Source organism: Sciurus carolinensis, chromosome 14, assembly GCF_902686445.1.
Source record: "Sciurus carolinensis chromosome 14, mSciCar1.2, whole genome shotgun sequence".
NCBI classification, from domain to species: Eukaryota; Metazoa; Chordata; class Mammalia; order Rodentia; family Sciuridae; genus Sciurus; species Sciurus carolinensis.
Window position 1 is genome coordinate 7620580 of NC_062226.1, and position 22969 is coordinate 7643548.

The 22969-nt window shown below is 55.2% G+C and overlaps 2 protein-coding genes across 11 annotated transcripts in view; one reads left to right on the top strand and one right to left on the bottom strand.

The window, feature by feature from the left end:
* The window catches only part of Ptrh1 (peptidyl-tRNA hydrolase 1 homolog), a 28591-nt gene extending 9325 nt beyond the window's left edge, over window positions 1-19266 (top strand). For 3 of the 9 annotated variants that reach the window (XM_047523859.1, XM_047523867.1, XM_047523858.1), the window contains one exon: window positions 7220-7614. In XM_047523859.1, the coding sequence (XP_047379815.1) occupies window positions 7220-7528 (309 nt within the window). In that variant the 3' untranslated portion in view covers window positions 7529-7614. Of the gene's footprint in view, window positions 1-7219; window positions 8108-9267; window positions 10458-11678; window positions 11729-16238 lie in introns of those variants that run through there. The other 6 variants (XR_007104876.1, XM_047523860.1, XM_047523862.1 and 3 more) reach the window with 6 other exon arrangements.
* The window catches only part of Stxbp1 (syntaxin binding protein 1), a 66367-nt gene continuing 48473 nt past the window's right edge, over window positions 5076-22969 (bottom strand). Inside the window, exons 12-20 of one of the 2 annotated variants that reach the window (XM_047523853.1) lie at window positions 22805-22870; window positions 22010-22090; window positions 19686-19824; window positions 18970-19079; window positions 17887-17988; window positions 15941-16026; window positions 14396-14550; window positions 12652-12777; window positions 5076-7269 (exon numbers count right to left, since the gene is read on the bottom strand). In XM_047523853.1, coding sequence (XP_047379809.1) covers window positions 12668-12777; window positions 14396-14550; window positions 15941-16026; window positions 17887-17988; window positions 18970-19079; window positions 19686-19824; window positions 22010-22090; window positions 22805-22870 — 849 coding nt within the window. In that variant the 3' untranslated portion in view covers window positions 5076-7269; window positions 12652-12667. The remainder of the gene's footprint in view (window positions 7270-12651; window positions 12778-14395; window positions 14551-15940; window positions 16027-17886; window positions 17989-18969; window positions 19080-19685; window positions 19825-22009; window positions 22091-22804; window positions 22871-22969) is intronic. The other variant, XM_047523854.1, reaches the window with a different exon arrangement.

Sequence of the window (22969 nt, forward strand, 5' to 3'; positions counted from 1 at the left end):
CGCCTGGGTCCGGCCATGGTCAGGATGATCATTGTCTCAGTTCTGGTTCTGCCTGGTAGCGTCAGAGAAGTCCTGCTCACTTGAGGGGCAATCGGTCCCCATGAGATGACTGCTCCTGCGTGGGGAGCTCAGTTCCTGTCATGGGTAATTGCTCCCAGTGACCAGGGCGCTCTCACGGGGCGATATGTCTGCGAGATTCTGCTGTTTCTGAAAGCCAAGGTGACTGCAGGTGTCGGGCAATGACTGGAGACTTCCAGGTGCCACTCCAGGGGTTCTGGAACAGGACTTTGTAAGAGCTGGAAGTTGAATGTCCCTGAAAATCTTGAAAATATCTTAGTTACTTGTGTTGTCTTCAGTCTTGAAGGTGAGACAGGTTAGGAAAATTTAGGGCCAATAAACCTCATATTCCACTCCTGGAGTGATTGACATGCCTGTGTGCAGAGCTGAGCTGGTACCTGAGCCAAAGTTTGAGGTAATGGAAGCGACAGACACAAGCTGAAGGCAGATATCCAAGTCTGATCCTGCTTTTAGTTGCATCTGCAGGCCCAAGTGAAGAGTCGATGGTTTTAGCAAAAGCAGCTCCTAGTTCTGTTCTCCCAGGGTTTGCCCAGCGAGGCGGCCAGAGCTCCGTCTGGTGGACAAGAGCGAGCCCAGCAGTACCTCAACAACTGTGGTTGGTCTGAGCAGCTCGATCTTGTAAGCAGTGGGGCCCTTGGGGTGAGGGGAGGGCTGAGGAGACTTTGGGGCTCGAGCTTGGGTGCTCTCACACCTGGTATGACCCTGGGCTGGGGCCTGAACTCTGAGCTGTACAGTGGGGAGACTATGCTGTGGACTGAGCAAGACCTTGTGTGGAAAGTCCATGGTGCAAGATGTGGCCGACGGGTACGGAGGAGCTGAGTACGTGGCAGCCAGCACTGCCGTTAGTAGGGCCAGCCAGCTCCAGCCTGCGCTGTGGGCAGCCTCTGGAGTTTCCAGTTCTCCTGCACCCCCAGCCTACAGTGTCTATTCCCTGCCAGCGGGGGCAGCCTGGAGGGCAAAAGGCACCCTGCAGAGGGAAGAGGACCCCCCTTCTGTGGGGCTTCCCCATTTGCACATGCACCACAGCCAGCAGACAGCTCCTGTCCAGGACTGCAGGTGGGAGGGTCACCGAGGTCCCGGCGGGGAGACAGGCCTGGCCCAGTGCCCAAGACCCAGGGCGGCTTCTGCAGCCCAAAGCAATGTTCTCCCACTGGCCGCAGCCCTCTTCTGGGCCCTAGCAACTCCCCCTGCAGAAGCCTGGCTAGGTGACGTTCACCTTGCCCCCATCTGCCTCTGCTCCCGTCCCTTCCTTCCTCTCTTGCCTGAGGCCCGTCCCAAGGGATGAATTCCCCGTGATGGGGGCAGGCAACCCCCACGCAGCCTGGAGGCACCCAGGGTGTTGGCTTTGAGACCTGCCCTCCCCTCCTTTGTTAGTATCAGTCACCATGAGGGGGCAAGACCAGCCTTATCCTATAACTGCGGTCACTGGCGAGAGCGACCAGCTGGGCTTCTAGGTCAGCCTTCCAGGTGGGAGAGGCTGAGATGGAGACAGCAGGTGAGGGCTGCTGCTTCCTGGGGTCCCTGCCCCAGGGCCACGACCTCACCTGCTCCAGGCAGGCCTGAGCATCCTGCCTCTCCAGCTCCTTCTGTGTCCTCCCTCGGGGCTGATCCCGAGGGCCCAGAGCGGCTGCAGCTGCCAGACCACAAAGTCCTGTGTCTAAGGCAGATTGCTATTGGGATATTGGAGGACTGCTTCTCCTAACCAAGCAGACTGTCCCTGCTTGCTCTCTTGAGTCTTGGAATCAGTCGCAAGAGCACCAGAGCAGAAGCTGCTAGGCTGTTGAGGTCGAGGTGTGGGACTGGCACAAACCCTTACCACCATGATCAATGCAAGTCACAGGGCATCCCTGAGCAAACAGGGAGGCAGCAAAGTACTGTGGCCACCTGGACCATCGCCCCATTTGGATCTACTCCACTGGATTTCAGCTTTGGAAAGAGTCTCTTCAGGGCTGGGGTTGTGGCTATGTTGTAGAGCGCTTGCCTCGCATGTGTGAGGCGCTGGGTTCGATCCTCAGCACCACAGAAGAATAAATAAAATAAAGGTACTGTGTCTATAACTAAAAAAAGTAAAGAGCTTCTTCAGTTTGTTTCAGGATTCGGTGTAGTTTTAGAATACAGTTAACAAAAGCACATTTGGACTCTGGAGGCATAGACCACCCAAGATCCTGAAGATAAGTGGCTCAAGGCCCTTAGCATCCTTGAAGTGGCGTCCTCAGCGTGAGGAAGTGTTTCCAGCCTGTGTCCTTGAGGCCATCCGTGTGAAATGTGCAGTCACAGAGCCTCACCAAGCATGCCAGGGAAACCTCTGACACCGAGGACTCGACCTGACAGTCACACCTGTGCCGTCCCCTTCAGCTCTGAATCCCGTCAGGAGGAACACCGCCCGCGCTGCCCCAGCCTCGGTGCTGCGCGCAGCCTCCTCCACTCCTGAGCCAGGCCCTCGCACGGCTTGAGGTCCGAGGCCCTTTCAGCACCGGGCTCAGTGGCCCTTGGCTTGCAAAATGAGCATCGGCTCGCTGGAAAGCAGCTTCTGAGCACAGAGCTTGTTAAAACTGTATTTCTATTTTAATTGTGGTTAAAAAAATTTACCATCTTCACCTGTTTTCAAAAACATTTTTTTAGATGTTGATAGACCTTTATTTTATTCATTTATTTCTATGTGGTGCTGAGAATCCAACCCAGTGCCTCACACATGCGAGGCAAGCACTCTACAAGTAGCCACAACCCCAGCCCTATGGTCAGCCCTTTTAAGTATCCAGCTCTGTGGCATTAAGCACATCCACAATATTGTGCCACCATCATCACTAGCCACCTCCAGAACTCAGTCTTGCAAAACAGAAACTCCCCCAGTAAACACAATTCCTGGGCTTGTGATGTGGCTCAGTGGCAGAGCACTTGCCTAGCGTGCACAAGGCCCTGGGTTTGATCACCAGCACCAAGAAAATGAGACCCATTAACTCCCCATGTCCTCACTCCCCAGGCCTTAGAAGCCGCCTTTCTGTCTTTATGAGTTTTACTATTCTAGGCTCCTTATGTAAGTGGAATCTTACAGCGTTTAAGTTTTGTGACCACTGGCTTAGCCTAATGTTTTCCAAGTTCACGTTGTAGCATGCATCAGAATTTCCTTCCTTTTTAAGGCTAAATAATATTCCTCTGTGTTTTGTTCAACTGTTCATCCATTGTTAGACATTTGGGCCGCTTTATTTAGTCTTTTTGCTACTGCAAATGATGCTGTTGTGAACAGAGTTGTACCAATATCTCGTCAAGTCCCTTCAACTCTTTTGGAAAGAATTATTGAATCATATGGAGTTCTATTTTTAATTTTACTTTTGGCACGGGGATTGAACCTGGGGTGCTCTGCCACTGAGCTACATCCCCAGTCCTTTTTATTTTTCATCTTGAGACAGTCTGAGTTGCCCAGGTCATCCTTGAACTTGCAATCCTCCTGCCTCAGCCTCCCTATTTGCTGGGATTACAGGCGTGCACCACCGTACTTGGCTGCTTTCGTTTTGGAGGAACATCCTGTTTTCCTCAGCAGCTGCACAATTTTGCATTCCCACCCAGTGCCCAAGGGTCCCAGTTGCTCCACATCCACGCTGACGCTTGTTTTGTTTGTTATTTTTTATAACAGCCATTCTAAGGGGCATTTCCCAAGTGAGAGTAAAGCTGAGTGTCGTCTCGCGTGCTTGTCGCTTGCACATCTTCCTTGGAGAAGTGTCTGTTCAGGTCCTTTGCCTACTTTCTAGCCAGTTCATTTTCTGTTGTTGAGTTGTAGCAGTTCTTTCTATAGCTATTCAGGGGTACCTGAATGTACATGTTCACGCACACACGCACACTGGCCATCAGGGAACAGAAGTGCAACTCGCGGTGGCTTGCCTGTGTAAGGCCATCTCCTGTCCCAGCCTGACGGACTCACGCTCCACATTCGCCAGAATCCCACCACCCACCTCTACTGACAGCGTCGACCTGAGCGTGGCGAACATGGGCCCTGGAGCCAGACTGCCATGTCGTGCGTGGGCTGGGGGACTTTGGCCAAGTCACTCTGTCCCTCTGCACCCCCTGTGAAGGCGGGCCGCTGACATCTCACTCCTAGAGTGGAGAAGACTCCGCAAGACCCTTGGAAGCCTGCTGGGCCTGGCACATGACGGGTGCTGTGTCTGCAGGCCACAGTAGCAAGCGTCGTCTTTTCTTGATTCAAGGAAGCCCTTTCAGGCCACTGACCCGTTGGTGATGGAGGACACAAGGCATGACGGCATCGTCCCTTCCCGGGGCAGCCTGCTCGGGCGCCCATCCTCGCCACTCCCACGAGTGTCCTTACGCATCACAACCAAGGCGCCGCCGAGGTGCCCACAGGTGGCACAGAGGCACCTGCTCTGCCAGCCTGGCGCTGAGCGCTTTCTTATGGAACTTGGGCCTCGTGCAGGAGGCGAGTGCTCTGCCACTGAGCTGCTCCCCAGCCCCCGTGGTGCTTTTAGTGAGGTTTGAACTTTACGCAGACACATGGCTCTAGGTTTCTCCCGTACCTTGCTCTTCACTCAACGTCAAGTTCCTGAGAGTTATTCGTGGTGATGTCTGCAACTGGAGGCCATGCATTTTTAACTGCCCTGAAGCACTCCCGGGGGACTGTGCGACCTGCCCATCTCGCAGCGAGCATTTGGCCCCTTTTCCATTTGTGAGCACGTGTACTCTCCCTCACTGATGACTGAGCACTTACTGTGTACCATGCGCCAGGCCAGCTTCACTGCTCTGTGGGCATGCTGGGAGGAGCAAAGTCCCCCAGCAAGTTCATGTGGGAAGAGGCCGAGAGTGGATCCACCCAGGGCTGCTGTCACTGAGGTCTTTTCCCCTAGCCGCTCTGTCATTCTGCCTCCCTGGGAATGGTCGCCTGGTGTTACAAATTCTAGCAACAAGCCTTGAGTTGTTAAATTTCTCCTTGTGATGAAGGTGCCTTTGTCCATTTTCTGTTCCTATAATGAAATACCGGAGGCTGGGCAATATATGAAGAAAAGAGGTTTATTTAGCTACCATTTTGGAGATTCAAGGGCATGGCACTGGCATGGGCTCAGCTCTAGTCAGGACCCCATGGCTGATAGCATAATGGTGGCAACACTCGGGAGAGTGATCACATGGCAAGATGGAAGCCAAAGTCCACAGAGGGGGAACAAGAACTCCACCAATTCCCTCCCGGAACAGCACCCTTTCAATGCCTAATTACTTCCCACCAGGCCCCACCTCTTAAAGGTCCCGTCACCTCCCAGCACCAACACACTGAGGACCAGGCTTTCTCCTACTCCCCAAAGTAAAACCAGCCGGGAGCTGCCCTGGACAGCAGGAGTGGGCGCTGATGTCTTTATTTATTAGACTCAAGTGCTTCAGTACAGAACGGTACAGGGATGATACACGTTTGTGCTTCAATACTTTCAAACACTGAGATTCTGATAATTTCAAGGTAAACAAGTTTCAAGACAGACTAGCTTTTTTTTTAAAATATCCTTTTGATAAATTATTTTTTATATAAATAACAGAGAAAGGAAAACCAACATGTTCGACAAACAAGGTCCTAAAGCGTGAGCGTTGCTTGGTCGGAGGGAGGGGAGGAAACAAGCGGGTGTAAGAAACCAAATGGCGCAAGTCCTGGGGTTCTGTCTTAAGGAGACAGGATCTCGAGGGGAGAAGGCGACAGGAGATCCGGGGGCTAAGTTGAGTGCAAAGGAGAGTCCGAGCCGGCAGGAGAGGACACCACGGTGCGTCTGTGGCGGGCGGGCGAGGAGCGCGGTCTCAGAGGAAGGCGGCGGGGCTGGCGCACATCACATTCGCAAGGACGTCACGAGACAGTAATATACACTCGGTCTGCGGGAGGCTAGAGGTGGCAGGGGCAGGGCAGGGGACATTTTTTGTGACTTCCACTGTCATTATATTTCACGACAACAGCAGCAGAACAACAGTGTGCGCTCCCGAGAACTGGAGCGGCCGGGTCCTGAGGATGGGCGCACCCTTCCAGCATCTGCTTCTTTGACTTCTGCTTCACAGCTACATTTTTATACAGCAAACAAAACGATCATTTTCTCCTACAACCACGATGACATACGACTGCACACCACACAAAATAAAGAACTACAAAGTATCTTAAACTGAGGATGACCGAGGACGTGCTTGTGGAGTGGGGACAGCATCAGCCACACGGGCTCTTCTCCACGGCCAAGGGCCCTCTGCCCGGGAGCTGTCAGGAGCCATCTGTTCTAGTCCAGTCCTGACCGTGGACTTGACCAGGGTGATCCTTCTAGGGAAAAGGAGCTGTGAGGGCAATGCCCCAGGGAAGGGGCTTGGTCAGCAGGTCCCCTAACTGCTTCTCCACCCCGGGAAGGGGTCTGCTTTTCATTGTCTGTGCAGTGACCTAGGCTAGAGAAGGACCTTCCTCAGGGTCACACAGTGGGACCACAGGCTTGGGGAAGCAATGCCACACTGTGGAAGATACCAGCTGGCACCCTGCCTGGCTTTGGGGACTCCAAGCTTCCACCTGCAGCTGCACCTCCAGGGCACAGCTGCGAGGGAAAGTAAAGAGGTCGGTCCCATCTCAGCCTCGTGAGGTGTCTGTCCCCTGATTGTCACTTCCCAGCTTACCTGGGTGAGAGCAGACACTGAGCGGGTAGGAGCCGTAGTGAAGGTAACAGATTAATCCTCAGTATAAAATACTGAAGAACACAGACAGCGCTATGATTCCCAGCAAGAACAGGAAAACCCAAAACACATCACGTTTTTAAAAACACCCAAGCTTCTGCCTTCCTTTCTCGAGCAGTTTGCACGCGACGCGTGTGGCTATATACAAGGTCATGGGCTCATAAATGACGGGAGGAGTCCACTCATTCTCAAGAGTTCCAAAACTTCTGCAGCTTGCACATGAACTTCTTGTAGGATACATATATAAGATATCTTGTTAAAAAACACAATGCGTTATTCTCATTTCAAACGGGAGGAGGGCATCATTAAACACAACGCAGCGCGGTGCCGGCCAGGGCGTGCAGGGCTGGGGAGGCAGCAAAGTAACCCGCATCGCGCTCGGGGCTGCAGAGCGGTGGGAGGGGCGTGGTGTGGAGGGGCGGCTTATTTTCTAACTGCTTATTTCTTCTTCTGTTTTATTCAGTTTCTTCAGCGTGTCCAGCAGTTTTTGTGGGGTGAGGATGTGCGTGGATCCTGGGGAGGCAGAGAAGACAGTAAGCTCGCCGCGCTGGCTCCCGACGCTCCTCTCCTGCCCTTCTCTGTGCCCAGGTCTGCACCCATCCTCCTCCCCCACCCTGGTCTGGGTCCAGTGGAAGTTGGGAGGGGGCTGGGGCTGAGTCTAGGCCCCTGCCACAGGAGGCCAGGGAGACAGCCAGGGCTGTGCCTAAGCCAAATGCACCCTCTGACTCAGGCAGGTCCCAGGCTGCAGCAGGGAAGGAGCCACCTCTCCTGAGAGCCAGGACCACCTGTCAGGTGGCTGCGTTGCTCAATCTCAAGCTCGAGGCGAGGCCAGGGAGTGACATGGCCAGGGGAAAAAACTGAGATCGGGGCAGGGGTTGGCAGGGGTCTGTGTGTGGAAACAGCCGTCCTGGTTGGGAGGATGTGGGTGGGGAGGCACTGACCTCGGAGCCAGCTGGTCAGCACTGCCGTGGTGGAGGGACCTCAGGTGTGAGGGAAAGGGCGGGGACCTGAGGCCTTACCTTGCAGAGACCGCGCATTGTAAGAGATTAGAAATGCTTGCAAAAGTTTAAGCTAATGGAATTAGATATATTTCTAGTGCAAAAGTAAAAAATAAATAAATAAAAAATAAAACATGAAGGCCTTTTTCATAAGGAGAAAGAGAGAGCTAATAAGTGCAATAAAAAATGATGCATGGATCGTGTAGTTTGGACATGGACTTAATCAAACAGAACGGAAGTGACTTGGTGACGTGTGAGCATGAGACCCGCCACATGCAGCAGTGGACATCAAAGAAAGATCCTGGTGGGAAAGAACTAAACAAAAGAGATCCGGACTTGAAAATGTGCCTCCCTGGAGACCTGGGTGAGGGATGGGCCTTCAAGGGAGAGGCGGGAGAGGTGGGGTGGACACACAGGTGCCAGATTTCCATTTCAAGGGCAGGCAAAAGGAAGCGCGCTGGCTTGCTAGGCAGCCTCCACTACCAGTGCCCCTGACTACTACTTGCTGACCTGGAGTGCTGGAGCTGGGGCTTTCCTGGTCAGTCCAGAGCAGAGGAAACTTGCAGCACCCTCTCTGGGGTGAGAGATGTTTTCCAGCGTCCTGCTCTGCGGTTCAAGCCCTAGGCCCCACTCGCTGCTCTGGGTGAGGAGCCAGTCCTGGTTATTTCCCAGCGATGCCGAGCGTGATGCCCGGGGCACGCAGCCTGCCCTGGCCTCTGTGCTCTAAAGCTAACTCTATCTGCTGGCCTGAGGCTGCTTAAGCAGTGACACCTGGGTGTCTCTACACCCCCTCCCCACTGAAGTGCGCCCTCTGTGGGGAGCTTAGGAATCTTCCTACTAGTCTTGAAGGAACTCAAAGGCAAATGAGGAAAAAGGACGGAAATGTTGCGAGGTTTGTCCCCAATTCTGAAGCAGGAATAGTTGCCAGAATGAGGGCCTTCCAGACCTCAACTCCACGTGGCCCGTGTGTCAGGACGCTGAAAGCCAGCCTGGGCGCAGTGTGGGAGGCACACGGAGTCCTAAGGGCAACAACACAGTGCAAGTGCCAGAGAACACCATCCCCAACATCCTGCTCCCCAGCCACCCAGGAGGGTTCCAGTAAACAAGAAGGCAGACTTTTCAAGGACAAATCCCACAGGGTTCCTTGGGTCAGATGCCTATCCCCAAGTGCTCACCACTGCTTTCCATCTAGATTCAGGATGAGGGGGAGCCAGAAAGAGATCAGGGAACCCTGCTGACCACTGAGCATTTGCAGGCTTGACTGAAGAACAACTCTAGGAGTCCCGGGGATAACCAGTGAGGCCTCAAGGCCCTCGGCAACAGGTCCGTTCCTGGGCCTTCAAAGGGACCAGACTGGTTGGCATTGATCCAAATCACCTGGAAGCCAATTCCTGCCATGCAGTGTTCTCTATGATTTTAATAATGTCCATCAAGCTTTCCACCACCACGAACACTACACACAACTGGAGTCCATAAGTCACGTGTTGCAAATATTCTCGTTTTGAACCCGCAGGTGGCTGACCATGCAGCCCTCCAGAAGAGAGCAGCAGGGGTTCGCTGCTCTGAGGGTCCTTCTGTTCCACGTAACAGAATGACTGTGAAAAGTGAGCAGTGGTCTCCAAAGCACCGCGGAGGCCCAGCCAAATGCTATCTCCATGTTCCCAGAGCCACAGGCCAGACACAGCAAATGCAATGAGGAGAAATCCTTCTTTCCACACTGATGGAATCTGAACACCAGGAGTTCTCGGACTAGCTGGCCTAGCTGTCCCTGCATCGCCTGGAACAGACCCACAACTCAGAACACCCAGGGAGGTGCCTAAGGATGTGCACGTTTAAGCACGAGCAGGTGAGCTGAGGGTTCCAGGTCTGGAGCAGTGACCGGCCCACGCTTTCAACCACAGGTGGCAAGGAAGAAGGTCTGAGGGGTGGGCTGTTGGCATGGCGGGGCCTCTGGTCTCTTGATTCTGGGCACCTGGGGGCCTCCTGGGAGGACAGAGGATGGGCAAGTGACGCTCATTGGCAGCAGGGCTGTGAAAATGGATCTGACCTGAGCCTTCCTGGGAATGAAATTCCTCACCTGACCCCAACAGAAGATCCAACATAAACCACGCGACTTTCTCCCGAGCAGTACCCACAGGACAAGAGGTCCAGCCCAGCCTGGAGTTCTCTCATTTGCTTCTCATGTCCTCCTGTGCATCCCCTTGGGAGTGGTATTTTAGCCTAAATTAACTAAAGAGGTTGACTCCAATCAAAGATGTCACTCATGGACAGTTTAGAGGTGTGACCAGGCGACTATGAGGAGGCTCGGTGGGCCTGACCTTCTGCTGTCCGCACTGGTTCCCTGTGATGCAGACCTGGGGGGGATGCTTCGTGACAGGAGAGAGGACAGAGTGAGGTACTGTCACTGTGCACAGTGCCTGCTGGGGACATCTCAGTGCTGGGCAGGTGGAAATTCATCGTCTCTTAACAGATAGGCCACTGCAAAACTGCTGTGGAAGGGAAAGCTCGGGCTCTCCAGAGGGCTGGCTGCGTTGTTCTGTGGGACAGCAGCAGGCGGGCAGGCCGGCATCTGCTCTGACCTTGCTGGTGCTAGATTCTGTGGTTGCTGCTGCTGCTGCTTTTTTTGGGGAGTGGGGGACACTGAGCATTGAACCCAGGGACGCTTTACTATTGAGCTACATTCCCAGCCCTTGATTTTTGAGTCACGGTCTCACTAAGTTGCCTGGGAACTTTCAATCCCCCCGCCTCAGCCTCTCAAGTCACTGGGATTACAGGCAAGCAACACCTCACCTGGGGCCTCGCGGCTTGTTAGTTGAGCTCTGTAAAACCCCACACTGTCCAGCAAACGATTTCAAAAGCCAAGAACATACAACTGGAGCCTGTGCACTCCCCCTCTGTTCTGGTGGCAGCTGGGGCCCTCTCTGGGATCGAAATGTAAGACCAAGGAAAACATTCTGCAGAGAAGCTTCTTTGGAAGCAATGTGGTTCTTTCTGGTCCTACAAGTGGTCTGCTGTCAAACACTTATGTGTTCTTCTGGAAGTCTTCAAATATATCTTGCAGCAAATGTCACCCACTGTTTGCCACCTGCACACAGGCCAGGATGTCTCTGACTTAACGACTGTCAAGCTGCTTCCAGGGAACAGGCCTGCCCTCCTAACAAGCTGCTTTCATGCCCCCCTGGCCTTGCTGTCTACAGGAGGGTGAGCCCAGGAAGGTGGGAGCCGGGGCCAGCTGTCGCCAGCACTACAAGTTGTTGTGCTCAGCCTTTCCTCCCGGGCGAGCCAGCCCAGTCCCAAGGAGAGGGAGGAGGAAGAGAGAAGTCGAGTGGCCTCTGTGCCTCCCTTCCAGATGGAGCACCATTTTCTTTAGGTTAAAGAACACACTTCTGATGTCACCAAGCCAAGGGTCTGATGGGCCATTCCCCGGACATTCACTGAAAAGAGGGCGAGCAGGTGTGCGTGGCCTCGGGGACTGAGTGGATCACAGCCGTCAGAGCTCAAAGGCACCTCGCCCCTTGTGCGCATATACAGGGGCCAGGGAATGGGGGTGACCTCCTCAGTCACACAGGTGTCCCGTGGACAAGCAAGGCTGGAGTCCAGTCCTAAACCTCAGCCCAGCTCTCTCTCCACTGCTTACAGGGAGTCTGCTCCATGACTTACTGGGCCACGTCTCAGCTCGGGGCAAAGGGCGTTTTCAAAGCCCATGATCAGTGGGGCATAAAAGTCAGGTACACAAAAGTGGCCCCATCCCTGAGCGTCAGCAAGGCGGAGACATGAATGCTGGGGCGGAGGGCTTGTGCATTGGTGCGCTACTGCCACGTAAACCACATTGGGGGAGTTTCCTGACATGAAGGGTGGAAAGAGGAAAGAATGAGGACAATGTCAAAAAATAATATTCTCTCTCTTTTTTTTTTTTTTTTGCAGTACTGGGTATTGAGCCCAGGGGTGCTCTACCTGTGAGCCACATCCCCAGCCCTTTATATTTTATTTTGAGATATGGCCTTGCTAAGTTGCTAAGGCTGGCCTTGAACTCGCAGTCCTCCTGCCTCAGCCTCCCAGGCTGCTCAGATTACAGGCATGCGCCACCACACCCAGCGTGACCATGCTCTTCAAAGCAGAGAACTCCTGCAGAAAGGCTCCAGACCTCACAAGACACGTCAGAGGAAGAGGGTGCCATTATTCGACTCTCAAAAGATCCACAGGAGAATTAAAATAAGAGCAGTTTTTTAGCAAATGGCTATGAAGTGCCATTCCAGCAGAGGAAGATGAGAGGGAAGCCCCTCCCACCGGGACTGGCGTGCACCAAGCACCCACGCTCGCCTGGTGACCACCCGACCTCAGCCTTGTGCCTTAGGAAGTGCCTGTCCTTTGAAAGGTACGTCTGGCGCCGCCGTCCAGAGTCTGTCCCGCAGCTCCTGGCCAAGCCTTCCTCAGCGCCGGTGCCCGTGGGCATCTCCCCCAGAGGTCTGCCTGCTGGCGAGGGCCCCTCTGCCGAGTGTCCGCTGGCCTCACTCTCGTGCTCCCAAGCCACCCTCTACGTTCCTCTGGAGTGCTCAGGCCACTCCTGGCCGCAGGCCTCCCTCCACCTCCAGCTCCCTGTCTGAGGGCTGTTCCTCAGTCACTGTCACTCTGGTTTACACCCAGTGCCTGCGGCTGTCACCCAGGGCACGAGTGAGCGGGCAGGTTGGAGCCCCGAGGGCTTCAGGGCAGGGCGCGAGGCAGCACTGGACACATTTTCAATCGGCGTTAAGAACTGCAAGCATTTTCTTGTTAAAAGAAAATCAAAGAAATAAGAAACTAAAAAGGGGAAAAGAAAAAAAAAAGAAAGAGTGACGGAATAATCAAAGAAAACCCTTCAGAGTGGAAGAGTTTCTTTTCTGTAATAAGCTGCTTTTACTTTGTTTCTTTGGCTCTCACTCCATTGTTGGAGCCTGATCCTCAAAAGATACCCTAGAGGACTCCCTGAAGTCGGGGTGTCTCAGGTCCATGAGAAATTTGGTGGGAGTAAGAATATGAGTAGAACCTGTGGGAGAACAGAGGCCAGCTGACTGCTTGAACACAGGAACGTCACAGGAGCATGCCAACTTAGGCCTACACTTTACGCAGCCAGTGGTGTGAGGAAGCAAGATGCACACGCTTGCGCACGCGCATGCACATATGCACACAGAGGCAAGGTGGCTGGTGTGCACAAAGCAGCTGAGGCCACACAGCGGACACAGGCTGTCTGCGCGAGGCCCTCCATGAACCTGCATGGGCAACGTCCTATCCCCAGGTTTCCGCCTCCCCTCAGAGAAACTCGAACAGGTGCGAAATGGTAGAGGGAGATCAACCCAAAGCCTGGCTGGGACAGCGTCTGCCCAGGAGAGCTGTGTCTGCTCGGAATTATCCAACACGTTCATGCAACACAGGCAAGCGGGGACAGAGAGCTGACCAGGGGCCTGCACCACAAAGAGGAGAAACAATTACAGGAGGCCTGGAGGCCAGACAGGGAAGCCCAGGGAGCTGTGAGGGGTCGTGGGACCGAGAAGGTGGTAGACACCATCTGGTCCATTTCGAGGAACGCAGGAGCAGTCCTAGGGACTGGTCTGTGGCGCCCACTCTCCTGGATAGCTCTGGGGCACTGTGACCCAGTCACTCCACATTGGAGGAATAAAACTGACACTTGCTGTTGAGATGGTAACCGTGCCTGGGATTGCGACCAGCACTGGGCACCTGAGGCAGAGGTCAGAGAAGCCCCCTGACTGGGCAGTCAGGGCCCCTGCAGCGGCTCCCATGTAAATGGCCCAGGAGGCCGTCCTCAGCCTCGGAGAGCAGGTCCACCCCTTCCTGAGGGAGACCAGGTCTCGACCTCAGGCCTTGCTCAGCATGGGCGTGTTCCTGCCGAGGGCGGAGCTGGGCCAGGGCTGTGCACGTGAGCACCTCTTGCCAACAGTGTCAAGAGGGACACCTGGGCAAAACCACTGTGTTAAGGATGTGAAGGGACAAAAGGGGGGCATCTGGAGAAAGCAAGGTTTCTCCCTGCTCACGCTTCACCCGCGGCAGCTCCTGGAGTAGAAGGAGGAAGAATCCCTGCTGCGCTGGAGCCGCTGCCGCAAGCTGCCTCCTCTCTCCTGGAAACCAGCATGATATACTGGAAAGCGTGTGGCAGCTGCAACCCGAGGAGCCGGACGGGGGGCCCTCGACAGAACCCAGAGACCAGGACTGCGGGCTCCGTTTGTCCCGGCTGACGTGGAGGAGGAGGGTGATAATGCCCCATCCCTGCGGTGTCCATGCCAGGAGGCCTGACGCTGGGGCCCTGCAACTCCCACCTCAGCCCAGCTGGAGGCGGCCAGCGTGTGCTGAGCCCTGTGCTGCAGCGTAGGAAATGGAGGCTGGGAGAGGCAAGCCACTTGCTCCAGGTGACCCCGCTTGGCTGGCAGAGCACAGTTCTGAGCCTCAGTTCTGCTGGACTCTGATCGGGCACTTTCTGCCTCATGACACACACGAGGAAGGGACAGTTAGCCCCTCAGTTTCTGCCACCCACAAATGGTCACCTGCCTTGTGCTGGGCAGTGCAGACCCTAAGACGGAATGCGACACCAAAGCGTGGGATGGGTCAGCACGATGAGGCAGCTCTCGCCGCGGAGCCCACGCACTACTCACCGATCAGCACCTCCCACTTGCCATTGGCCTGGGTCACCTCGTAAGCACAGCGCATCTCGCTCAGGCTCACGCCCCCCAGGATGAAAATGATGAGTCGGGGGCCGCTGCGGTACTCCCCTGGGGCCTTGTTCTTGTGCCAGTGCCCGTAGCGGGCGCTAAGGGAGAAGAGAGATGAGGTGAGCGTCTGCTCGCCCCCCACGCAGCCGACCCCAGCGCTGCGCCCCTTCAGGGGAGACGCCTGAGGAGTGTCGCGCTCCGAGCTGCTGGGCCATTTCTGAGCCGTCCGGCTGCACAGATGATTGCGGCACCTCTGCAGCCATGTCCTCAGGCTCAGAAGCGCGTGGCCGCGAGGCGAGGCTCAGCTCCAGGTGTGACGTACACGTTCTGCAGCTCCACAGGCACACGCGTGCTCAGGCGTCTGCTCCAGACAGAGTCTGTCTGGGACACTGACGGCACCGAGCAGTGACGGCAGTGTCTAGGGTCTGTCTCCACGTGCCACGTGGGTCTCCTGGGCAAACACATACTGCCCAGGCCTCACAAGGACTGGGCCTCCCAGAGAGACCGTCCGTGCCCACCTCGGGGCCACAGTTTGACAGAGTGGGTGGGAGAGAGAAGCAGGTCTGAACAGTGACAGGACAGAGCTCAGTGCCATGGGGTCAGGTCCTGGGAGGTCACAGAGCCTGACTAGGCCACACCCGGTGGCTGCCTCCCCAGAAGCACGGGGGACCCAGGGCAGGGCAGCCCTGCAGCGGACCTCTCTCTGCCCACGGCAGAGACCCGGGAAGCAGGTGGAAATGGGCAAGAAAACAGGAAGTATGAAAGACGGGGACAAGCCTCCTCTGCACACGGAAGGCTCTGCCCGCCCTGACTCAGGGTGGAGCGCGGGCCCTCTCCTAGTCTGGAAGGCAGCACGGCCAGTCCACACTCTGGGTCTCTCCCTGTGCAGTTATCCTGCTGCCCCCAACCAGCCTGGGCCAGGCACTACTTGCCGTCGGAAGGGGTGCCAGTGCAACAGATGCCACCCAGGTCCTGGAAAAGGGTAACAGTGAAGACAGGAGGGGAGGGCACGAGAAGAGGGCGGAGCGGCCACCTGTCAGCCAGATGTCCTCTCGAGCCACTGACAGTGCTGCCCCAGCTTGGGTGCTCAGCCCCGACTGCTCTCGGGAGCCTCTGTGTGGACACCCCACATTCTGCGGACCCACAGTCAGTAGGTGGGCTGTTTCCACACTTGGGCTCTTAGGGGCAGAACTGCCCTGAATGCTGGCCTGCTGATTTTAAACAGGGCCATCTGTTTAAAATGATGAAGACCTGAAGAAGACAAGAGGCAAACTGTGTGGAGATGCATGATTTCAGCAAAGAGAAGCAGGGGCAAAGGTCCTGAGGCAGAAGCAGGCTGGCTGGTGCAAGGACAAGCAAGGAGTGGGAGGCCAGGCTGCGACAGGGGCTCAGCCTACAGTGGCCCTGATGGAAGCAGAGGGAGGGTCCTCGGGGTCCCACTGTCTCACTGTGACCAGACGTCACCCTGCCTTTCCCATGTCCACCCACCTGACAGCGGTGGTGCTGAAGGAGGCAGAGGAGCGGGTGGAGATGTACGGGTAGTGCTTGGTATCAAGTTTGTCTTCGATCGTGTCCTGGGGAGAAAAATGGTGGAGATTGTGTCTGCCATCTGCTCAAAGGGCTGCCGCGAGCCACGCGGATGGCTGGAAGAACACCACAGCCCGCCTGCCACAGCCAGCGGCGTCTGGTGGGGGTTCCTCCGGCCACTGGCTCTGCAACCAGCTGTGACACTGACAGAGCTGCAGCGAAAAACAGAAAAGCGTTCCTTTTTCTCATTTCCTTCCAGTGTCTCCCCTCTTCATCCTGCTGGAAGCCACACGCACCTGGTGTCCACTAGACCCCGATACCGGCCACCAGCCTGGTGGAGCTGGACCCGGCGGGGCCTCTCCTGTTTCTCAGGCTGATTATCTGGTGGGTGGTTCCAGTAACCCACCTCCTGCTGCCTGGGAATCCACGCTCCTCCAGCCACGGGTGCCTGCACGTGTCTCCCTCGGGTACCAGGAGGGGTGGAAAGGAGCACGGAGCAAAGTGGGGAGAGGCGGGCTGGTTTCCTCCGCTCCACCAAAAGAAGGATGTAATTGCTTCTGGATGTTTCGGGTCCACCCAGCCTTTTGGTTTGAAGATTTTAAAAATAGGACGCTGACTCACTCTATTTAAAATACATTCATTTTCTCCCTGTTCTATTTGTGCGTCCTAGCTGCACACGGCGGGCTCGTTGCTATGGTGCTGGCAGATGACCTCTAACGCTTCATTCAGCAGGAACCTGCTGCCATGGGAGGAACCAAGTGATCCTGGCAAGTCCCTTCGCCTCTGGGCCCCCGTTAATTTGCCTGTGGAGTATGGAAGTCACATGGCTGATCTGTCCCAGCCCCAAAAACCTAGCAGTGCAGGGCTCAACACAGGTTTCCTTCCTGCCACACTGCGAGAAGGTGGCGACGCCGCAGGGGGCCGTGTCACCGCCCCTCCACAGCCTCAGCCCACAGATCGGCAGGAGGCTCTGTGCCAGACGACCTAGCAGTCCAGGTGACGGGGACCCCAGACTGAGCAGCACTCGCGCCTGTAAGCAGCAGGCCTCACGCGTGCTGCAGATTCAGAGGCCTCGGGTGGTGGTGGGTGGTCCGTCAGAGGTGGGACAGCATTTGGACACGGTGAGACGGCAGGGAACTTTAAAGGAAAGCAGGACTCGGGACGTGGAGAGGAAGGGCCAGAGTGTTCCAGACAATGGCCGGGAGAGGAGCAGAACAGAGGGCTGGTCTCTGGTGACTGGAGGGCTCCGGGAGGAGAGCAGCAGGACGAGAGGCAGGGCTAGCTGCAGTCACCTTCCCAAGGCCTTTCCCCCCACGCCCAGCCGAGGCAAGAGGTGTGCACACTCATGCCCCCCAGCAGGGCCTGCGCGTGCTCCTCAGCTGACCTTGGAGATGCCATGATGGGCCTACTTCCTTTGTTCCGAGTTTGGTTTGGGTACTGGGGATTAACCCAGGAGTGCTCTACCACTGAATGACATCCCCAGTTCTTTTTATTTTATATTTTGAGACAGGATCTTGCTCAGTTGCTTAAGGCATCACTAAATTATTGAGGCTTGCCTTGAACTTGCAATCCTCCTGCCTCAGCCTCCCAAGTAACTGGCACTACAGGCTGGGCCTGGCTACTTCGAATACACACCATCGAAGGACCTCTAGAGCGAGGGGCTAAGTCCTCAAGACAGGAGCAGCAGAAAAGCGGCTCTCTGGGGTCTACAGCTGGCAGTCTCAGTTCTTCAGGATCCCTCAGAACAGAGAGCACCAGAGGGCTGACGCTCTGGAGGCCTGGAAGCTCGTCCTCAAGGAAAACCACAGGGGTCACAGCATCTGAGAGCAGAGGGTGCTGGAAGCACCTGGGCCATCCAGTGAAGAGCCCTAGGCCCTGGCTGTCCCCCGCTCAGCCCTGCCACTGACCTCCATGATGTCCTTAATAATCGGGGTCCATCGTGAGAGCTGGTAGGTCTGCTCACTGATGCGCTCCTTCCGCTCGGGCTTGCTCCTGCGGCGCAGCGTGGACTGAACAAGAGCACACACAAGATTAGACAGGCTCCCTGGGCCCCGCTCACCTCCGCTGGCCCTGGAGTCTCCTAAGGTCGTCCTGCAGAGTTAGCATTGGCAAAGACTTATAAGGGTCAAGGTTTTCCTCAAAATAGTCCAAGATGGACCCCTTTCAGGAACCTGGACAAATCTGGTTCTTTGAAGTCATAAAAAATGGCAAATGTGGGTCAAATATGTCGTTTAAAAAAAAAAAAACAGGTAGTTAAAAAACCTGTTTGCTATTAGAGGAGAAAATACCACTTGGATATGACACTTCAATAGCACGGTGGTATGGAGTGAGTCACCTCCGTTATTTTGATCTCTCTTGTGAACAAGGATCCAAAAAGACCAACTCCCGCCAGTTCCAGGCCTACAGTCAGTGGCAATGAAACAAAGCCTGTCTTTAAGATTCCAGCCCATCTGTTGCTTTATCTGTTAGGACTGCACTTTGGGCCGACGGCCTGCAGATGGGAAGCGCACAGTGGGGTTCCTGTGAGTGGGTGCGTGGCAGTGTGTTCTGCAAAGGTCCAGGGGAGCCCTGCCCAGCTGCTCTCGCTCCAGGACGACCTGTCTGATTTGGTCTTCATCAGTCCCAGTGCTGGGGACTCAGAGGTGGCAGGGCTTGCCTCCAGGGGTGGATTGTCATCCTCCCAGGAGAAGCCAAGTCTGAGGTGTCAAAAGGTAAAGCCAGGCTGACCTTGAGACATGCCAGGTGAGGCCAGGGTGACACCTTTGTTTGGTGCAGAGACAGCTCAGCTGTAGGGACAGTGCGACTCTCCGAGTGCACGTCCATCTCTGCCTGCCGCGGGCCCATGCCCCGCCCCCTCTGCTCTGTCCTCTGCTTCATGCTGAGCATGGGGTGCCCGGGTGGGGCAGGAGGTGCTGTCAGCTGGTCCGTGCAGAGCAGACGCTACAGGCCACCCCCTCCTGCCTCTGCCCGCCCGCGAAGCTGGCCCTTACATCCGTGACGATGGGCACGCCCAGGTGGGCCATGTTGGTGATGATCTCGCTGTCCTCGGGGGGGATCTGGGCGTGCTGGATCAGCTTGTTCAGGTTCTCCTCGGTGATGCCTGCCAGCACAAGCCACTGGTCACCACACCCGGGAGCAGAGACAGCTGCTTCTGTCCTCTGCTCGAGGGGCATGGAAACCCATCTGCCTACCACAGCAACAGGCCTCTAAGATGAGGGCAAAATAAATATTCTGTTTCCGCTGGAGAGCCCTTAGTGACGCAGCACTCTGTCCTGAGGGATGGCTTCAGCGACTGCCCCTCACCATCCGTCTCTCGCTCTTGCTGGCCTCAGCTCTCCCTGCCGGGCCCCGTCCCACCTCCAGGGCAAACTGGATGGGCGTCTTATTACCCATCTTTTGCACAGGGGACACTTCTGGGCAACTGTGACGGGCAAAGGTGACTTCTTTAAAAGCAGAGATGGCAAACAGGATGCAGGCTCATGGGCGTGGCAGCTGACAGCCCTCCCCTCCGCCAGCCCTGCTCGATGTCGCCCAGGCTACATTGCTGAGTCCGAGCCTCTCAGCCCCTCGCTGCAACTGGCTTTAGTACATCACATTCCCAGACACAGAGATCCTATTCCCTCCCCCTTCCAGGTCTTCTAAGCCACGTCTCCACTCTGTGTCCCCTCTTCCAGCCTGTCCCTTCTCTGCGGCCCACCCTGCCTACCATTCTTCAGAAAGATGTAGAGAAGGATGATGCGGATTTTGTCGTAAGTGCTGACATTCGCATCCAACAGAATGGGGACGATGGCTCTCATGGGGTCCTTGATCTTCTCCCCCTCAGCGTCTGTGCCCATCGCCAGGTCCTGTAGGAAACACACCTTGCTGGCCCTATTTCTGGTGACAATTTGGATAGATGACAGCTCTTAGAACGTTCACGGCCATGAACATCGGGCTCCATGGCATGGTTGCAGGTGGTACACGGGCCTCCCCTCTCAACGAGCTGCCACTGGCTTCAGTGTCATCTGCCTTCGACAACCTCGGGGAGCACACGGAAGAGCTCAGGCTTCTCTTTCCAAAATTAGAAGCCCTGGTGATTTGCCACCTGTGTAAAGGTGGGCTGCAGGTGAGCCCTGCTGAGGGGGTGGGACCAAAGGGGCACACTCCCTGCCTGGGAGGGTGTGGCATCAGTGGGCTGCGTTCTTCCACTCCACGCCCCGGCACACAAGACTATGCTTTTTGGGCTGGGGAGATGGCTCAGTTGGTAGAGTGCTTGCATTACAAGCACAAGGCCCTGGGTTCAATCCCCAGCACCGCCAAAAAAAAAAAAAAAAAAAAAAAAAAAAAAAAAAAACGATGCTTTTTGAGTTTCAACCACTCTAGGGTTTTAACCTCGGTTTTTAATCTTCCTACCATTTTTTTTCAAGCATTTGGGGAAAAAGAGGCAGCTCCCAAATCTGCAAATCCACTCAGGGAGAGAAGGGAGGAAAGAAAGATGGAAAGAAAGGCTGACAAAAGGGCTGCAGATGAAGTGGGTGTGGTGGCGCATGCCTGTGATCCCAGCAGCTCGGGAGGCTGAGGCCTCCCCAGGATCGAGAGTTCAAAGCCAGTCTCGGCAACTTAGCGAGGCCCTAAGCAATCAGTGAGACCCTGTCTCTAAGGAAAATACACAAAAGGGCTGGAGATGTGCCTCAGTGGTTAAGTGCCTCTGGGTTCAATCCCCAGTACCAAAAAATCAGGCAAGACCCTGTCCAGAGAGTAGCAAGTTGCCACCTGCTCTAGTCCTCAGAGAGCCACTTCCTTTGTGACTCTTAGGAGGCTGTTGGAAGACTCTTCTGTCAAGTGCCAGGAGCCCATACGAATGATGATCTTGAGTTCCCAGACTTTCCAGGCTGGGTCTGAGGGAGGCGGACACCCCTCACCTCAGCCTCCAGAGACACCTGCTCAGCAGAACACACCTCTAGCACCTTCCGTCAGCTCAGGAAAATGAAATAGTCCAACAATACTTTTGAGCACTTCTCAAAAAATTTAAGCTTCCAAAGATTAATATCAAACTGCATTTTTACTGACTTGGGTACAACCTCCTTTTTGGATGGTCAAGCTCTTTTTGGAGAGGACAAATGGTTCCTGAGGTCCCCTGAGAAACTGGTGATGGATTTCAGGAGGGCTGCTTCCCCTTATGAAACAGCCAAGTACTCAGGATGGGACTTGCAAACCTGAGCTGAACCTGTCACATCAGCCAGAGGACCTAAATCTCAGTTTCACCCTGAGAACCTGAGTTGGTATCTTTCTGTAAAGAGAGACTTTTGGCTGAGGCTTTGGATCTTTGAATATCCCTCTCTTCCCTTAGAAGTTGGCACACAGGGCCGGGGGTGGCTCAGTGGTAGAGTGTGCTCAGCATGCAAGGCTCTGGGGTCACTCCCAGCACCACACACAAAGCAACGTGGACACGCAGTTTAGTAACATCACACTTGAAAGGTGGATCAAGGAGTCCTCTGTACAATTCTCTTGAAAAATGTGCCAGCACTGTGATATCCCTCATGCAGATAAAGCAAATAAAGCAGAGAGAAATAGGAAAAACGAATAAACCAGCGACAGAGGAAGAACTCAAATCCCAGTCTCGGCTCCCGGGCCTGAGTGTGATCCGCAAGGTTTCGGGGAGTGCCTGGCCCCGGTTGCACTGCCCTCCCTTGGTCTCAAGGTCTCCAGAGCTGGTCTGGTTACAGGAGGAAAACACATTCAGAACAAAATTCAGCAACCCTGCTGACATATGGCTCAGCACTCCAAACATCTCTCTAGAGCCATCCCAGGGCAAAAGGCCTTTGGAGAGCCAGGCATGCAAAATCCAAATGGCACGACACTTCAGATCCAGACCAGCAGCTCCTACCCCTGAGACAGAACTGCACTGGCTTCAGAGCTGACTGCGCGGCCACAGGCTCTCCTAGCTCTAGTCCCTAGGATCCTGCAGGATGTTCAAGGCCAAGGTTAACATGTCAGCTGGGTGAACGGGCACAACAGACCCGCCATGCAGAGGGAAGGAGAAAGCCCTACCTGCTCTACCCGGCAGAGCTTGTCCACGGTGCCTTGGTAGTGCTTCATGCAGTCCTCAGCAAGGTGCAGGTGGGTCGAGTACTAGGAGGAAGCACGGGAGATTCGGTGACTGGGGACTTAGTCCCTGGACTCATGCTCCAGTCACCGAGTACCTACAATGTCCCCAACACTGGGCAAGACCCTAAGGAGCATCCAGCCTCGTAAAGGAGATACACCGTGCACAAGTAAGCACACAAACATCACATGTAGTGTCCCACGTCAGGAGAGAGGGTTGAGCCACGTTCTAACAAAGACGACAGGTGGACGAGAAAGCCTCTGGGAGGGTGGTGGCGTGCAGAACCCTGACCCCCACCCCCCAGGAGGGGAGCCTCATTCCCTTCTCCTCGGGGCCGGCTGGTTTAGCGATTAGTTCCCAACAAACATGGTGCAGGAAGTGATGGCGTGTGGCACTCAAGATCAGGACATGGAAGGTCTTCTCATACCCTCCCAGTCCCTCCTGGATCACTCGTTCTGGGGGCAGTGAATGGCCGTGTCATAAGGACACGAGGCACAAGGACAGACCTGTGGGTGAGAGGCCAAGGCCTCCCACCAACAGCAAGGAACAGGGAGGATGAAGGACAGGAAGACACAGAGGGGAAGGAAAGGGACAGGAAATAACCCCCAGCCTGCCTCCCTTCTTCCTTTCTTTCTCTAGTAGAAACTGAAGAGGACTAGAAATCTGTGATTTCAACGACTCAGTGAGAAGAGCAGGCTGAGAAGTCTTCTGTAGCCAGGGGTTATTTCACAGCCACATACCTTGCTGAGCTCTTTCTGGTACTGGGGCATCTTCTTCAGCATCTGGGACAGGTCCCGCATGGTGGTCTGTGAGGGAAAGGAAAGCACATGGAGTCACTCCATGGCCCTGAGCTAAGTGGGCATGGGACAGGACAGCAGCCACAGGAGACTACCCAAGTGTACACT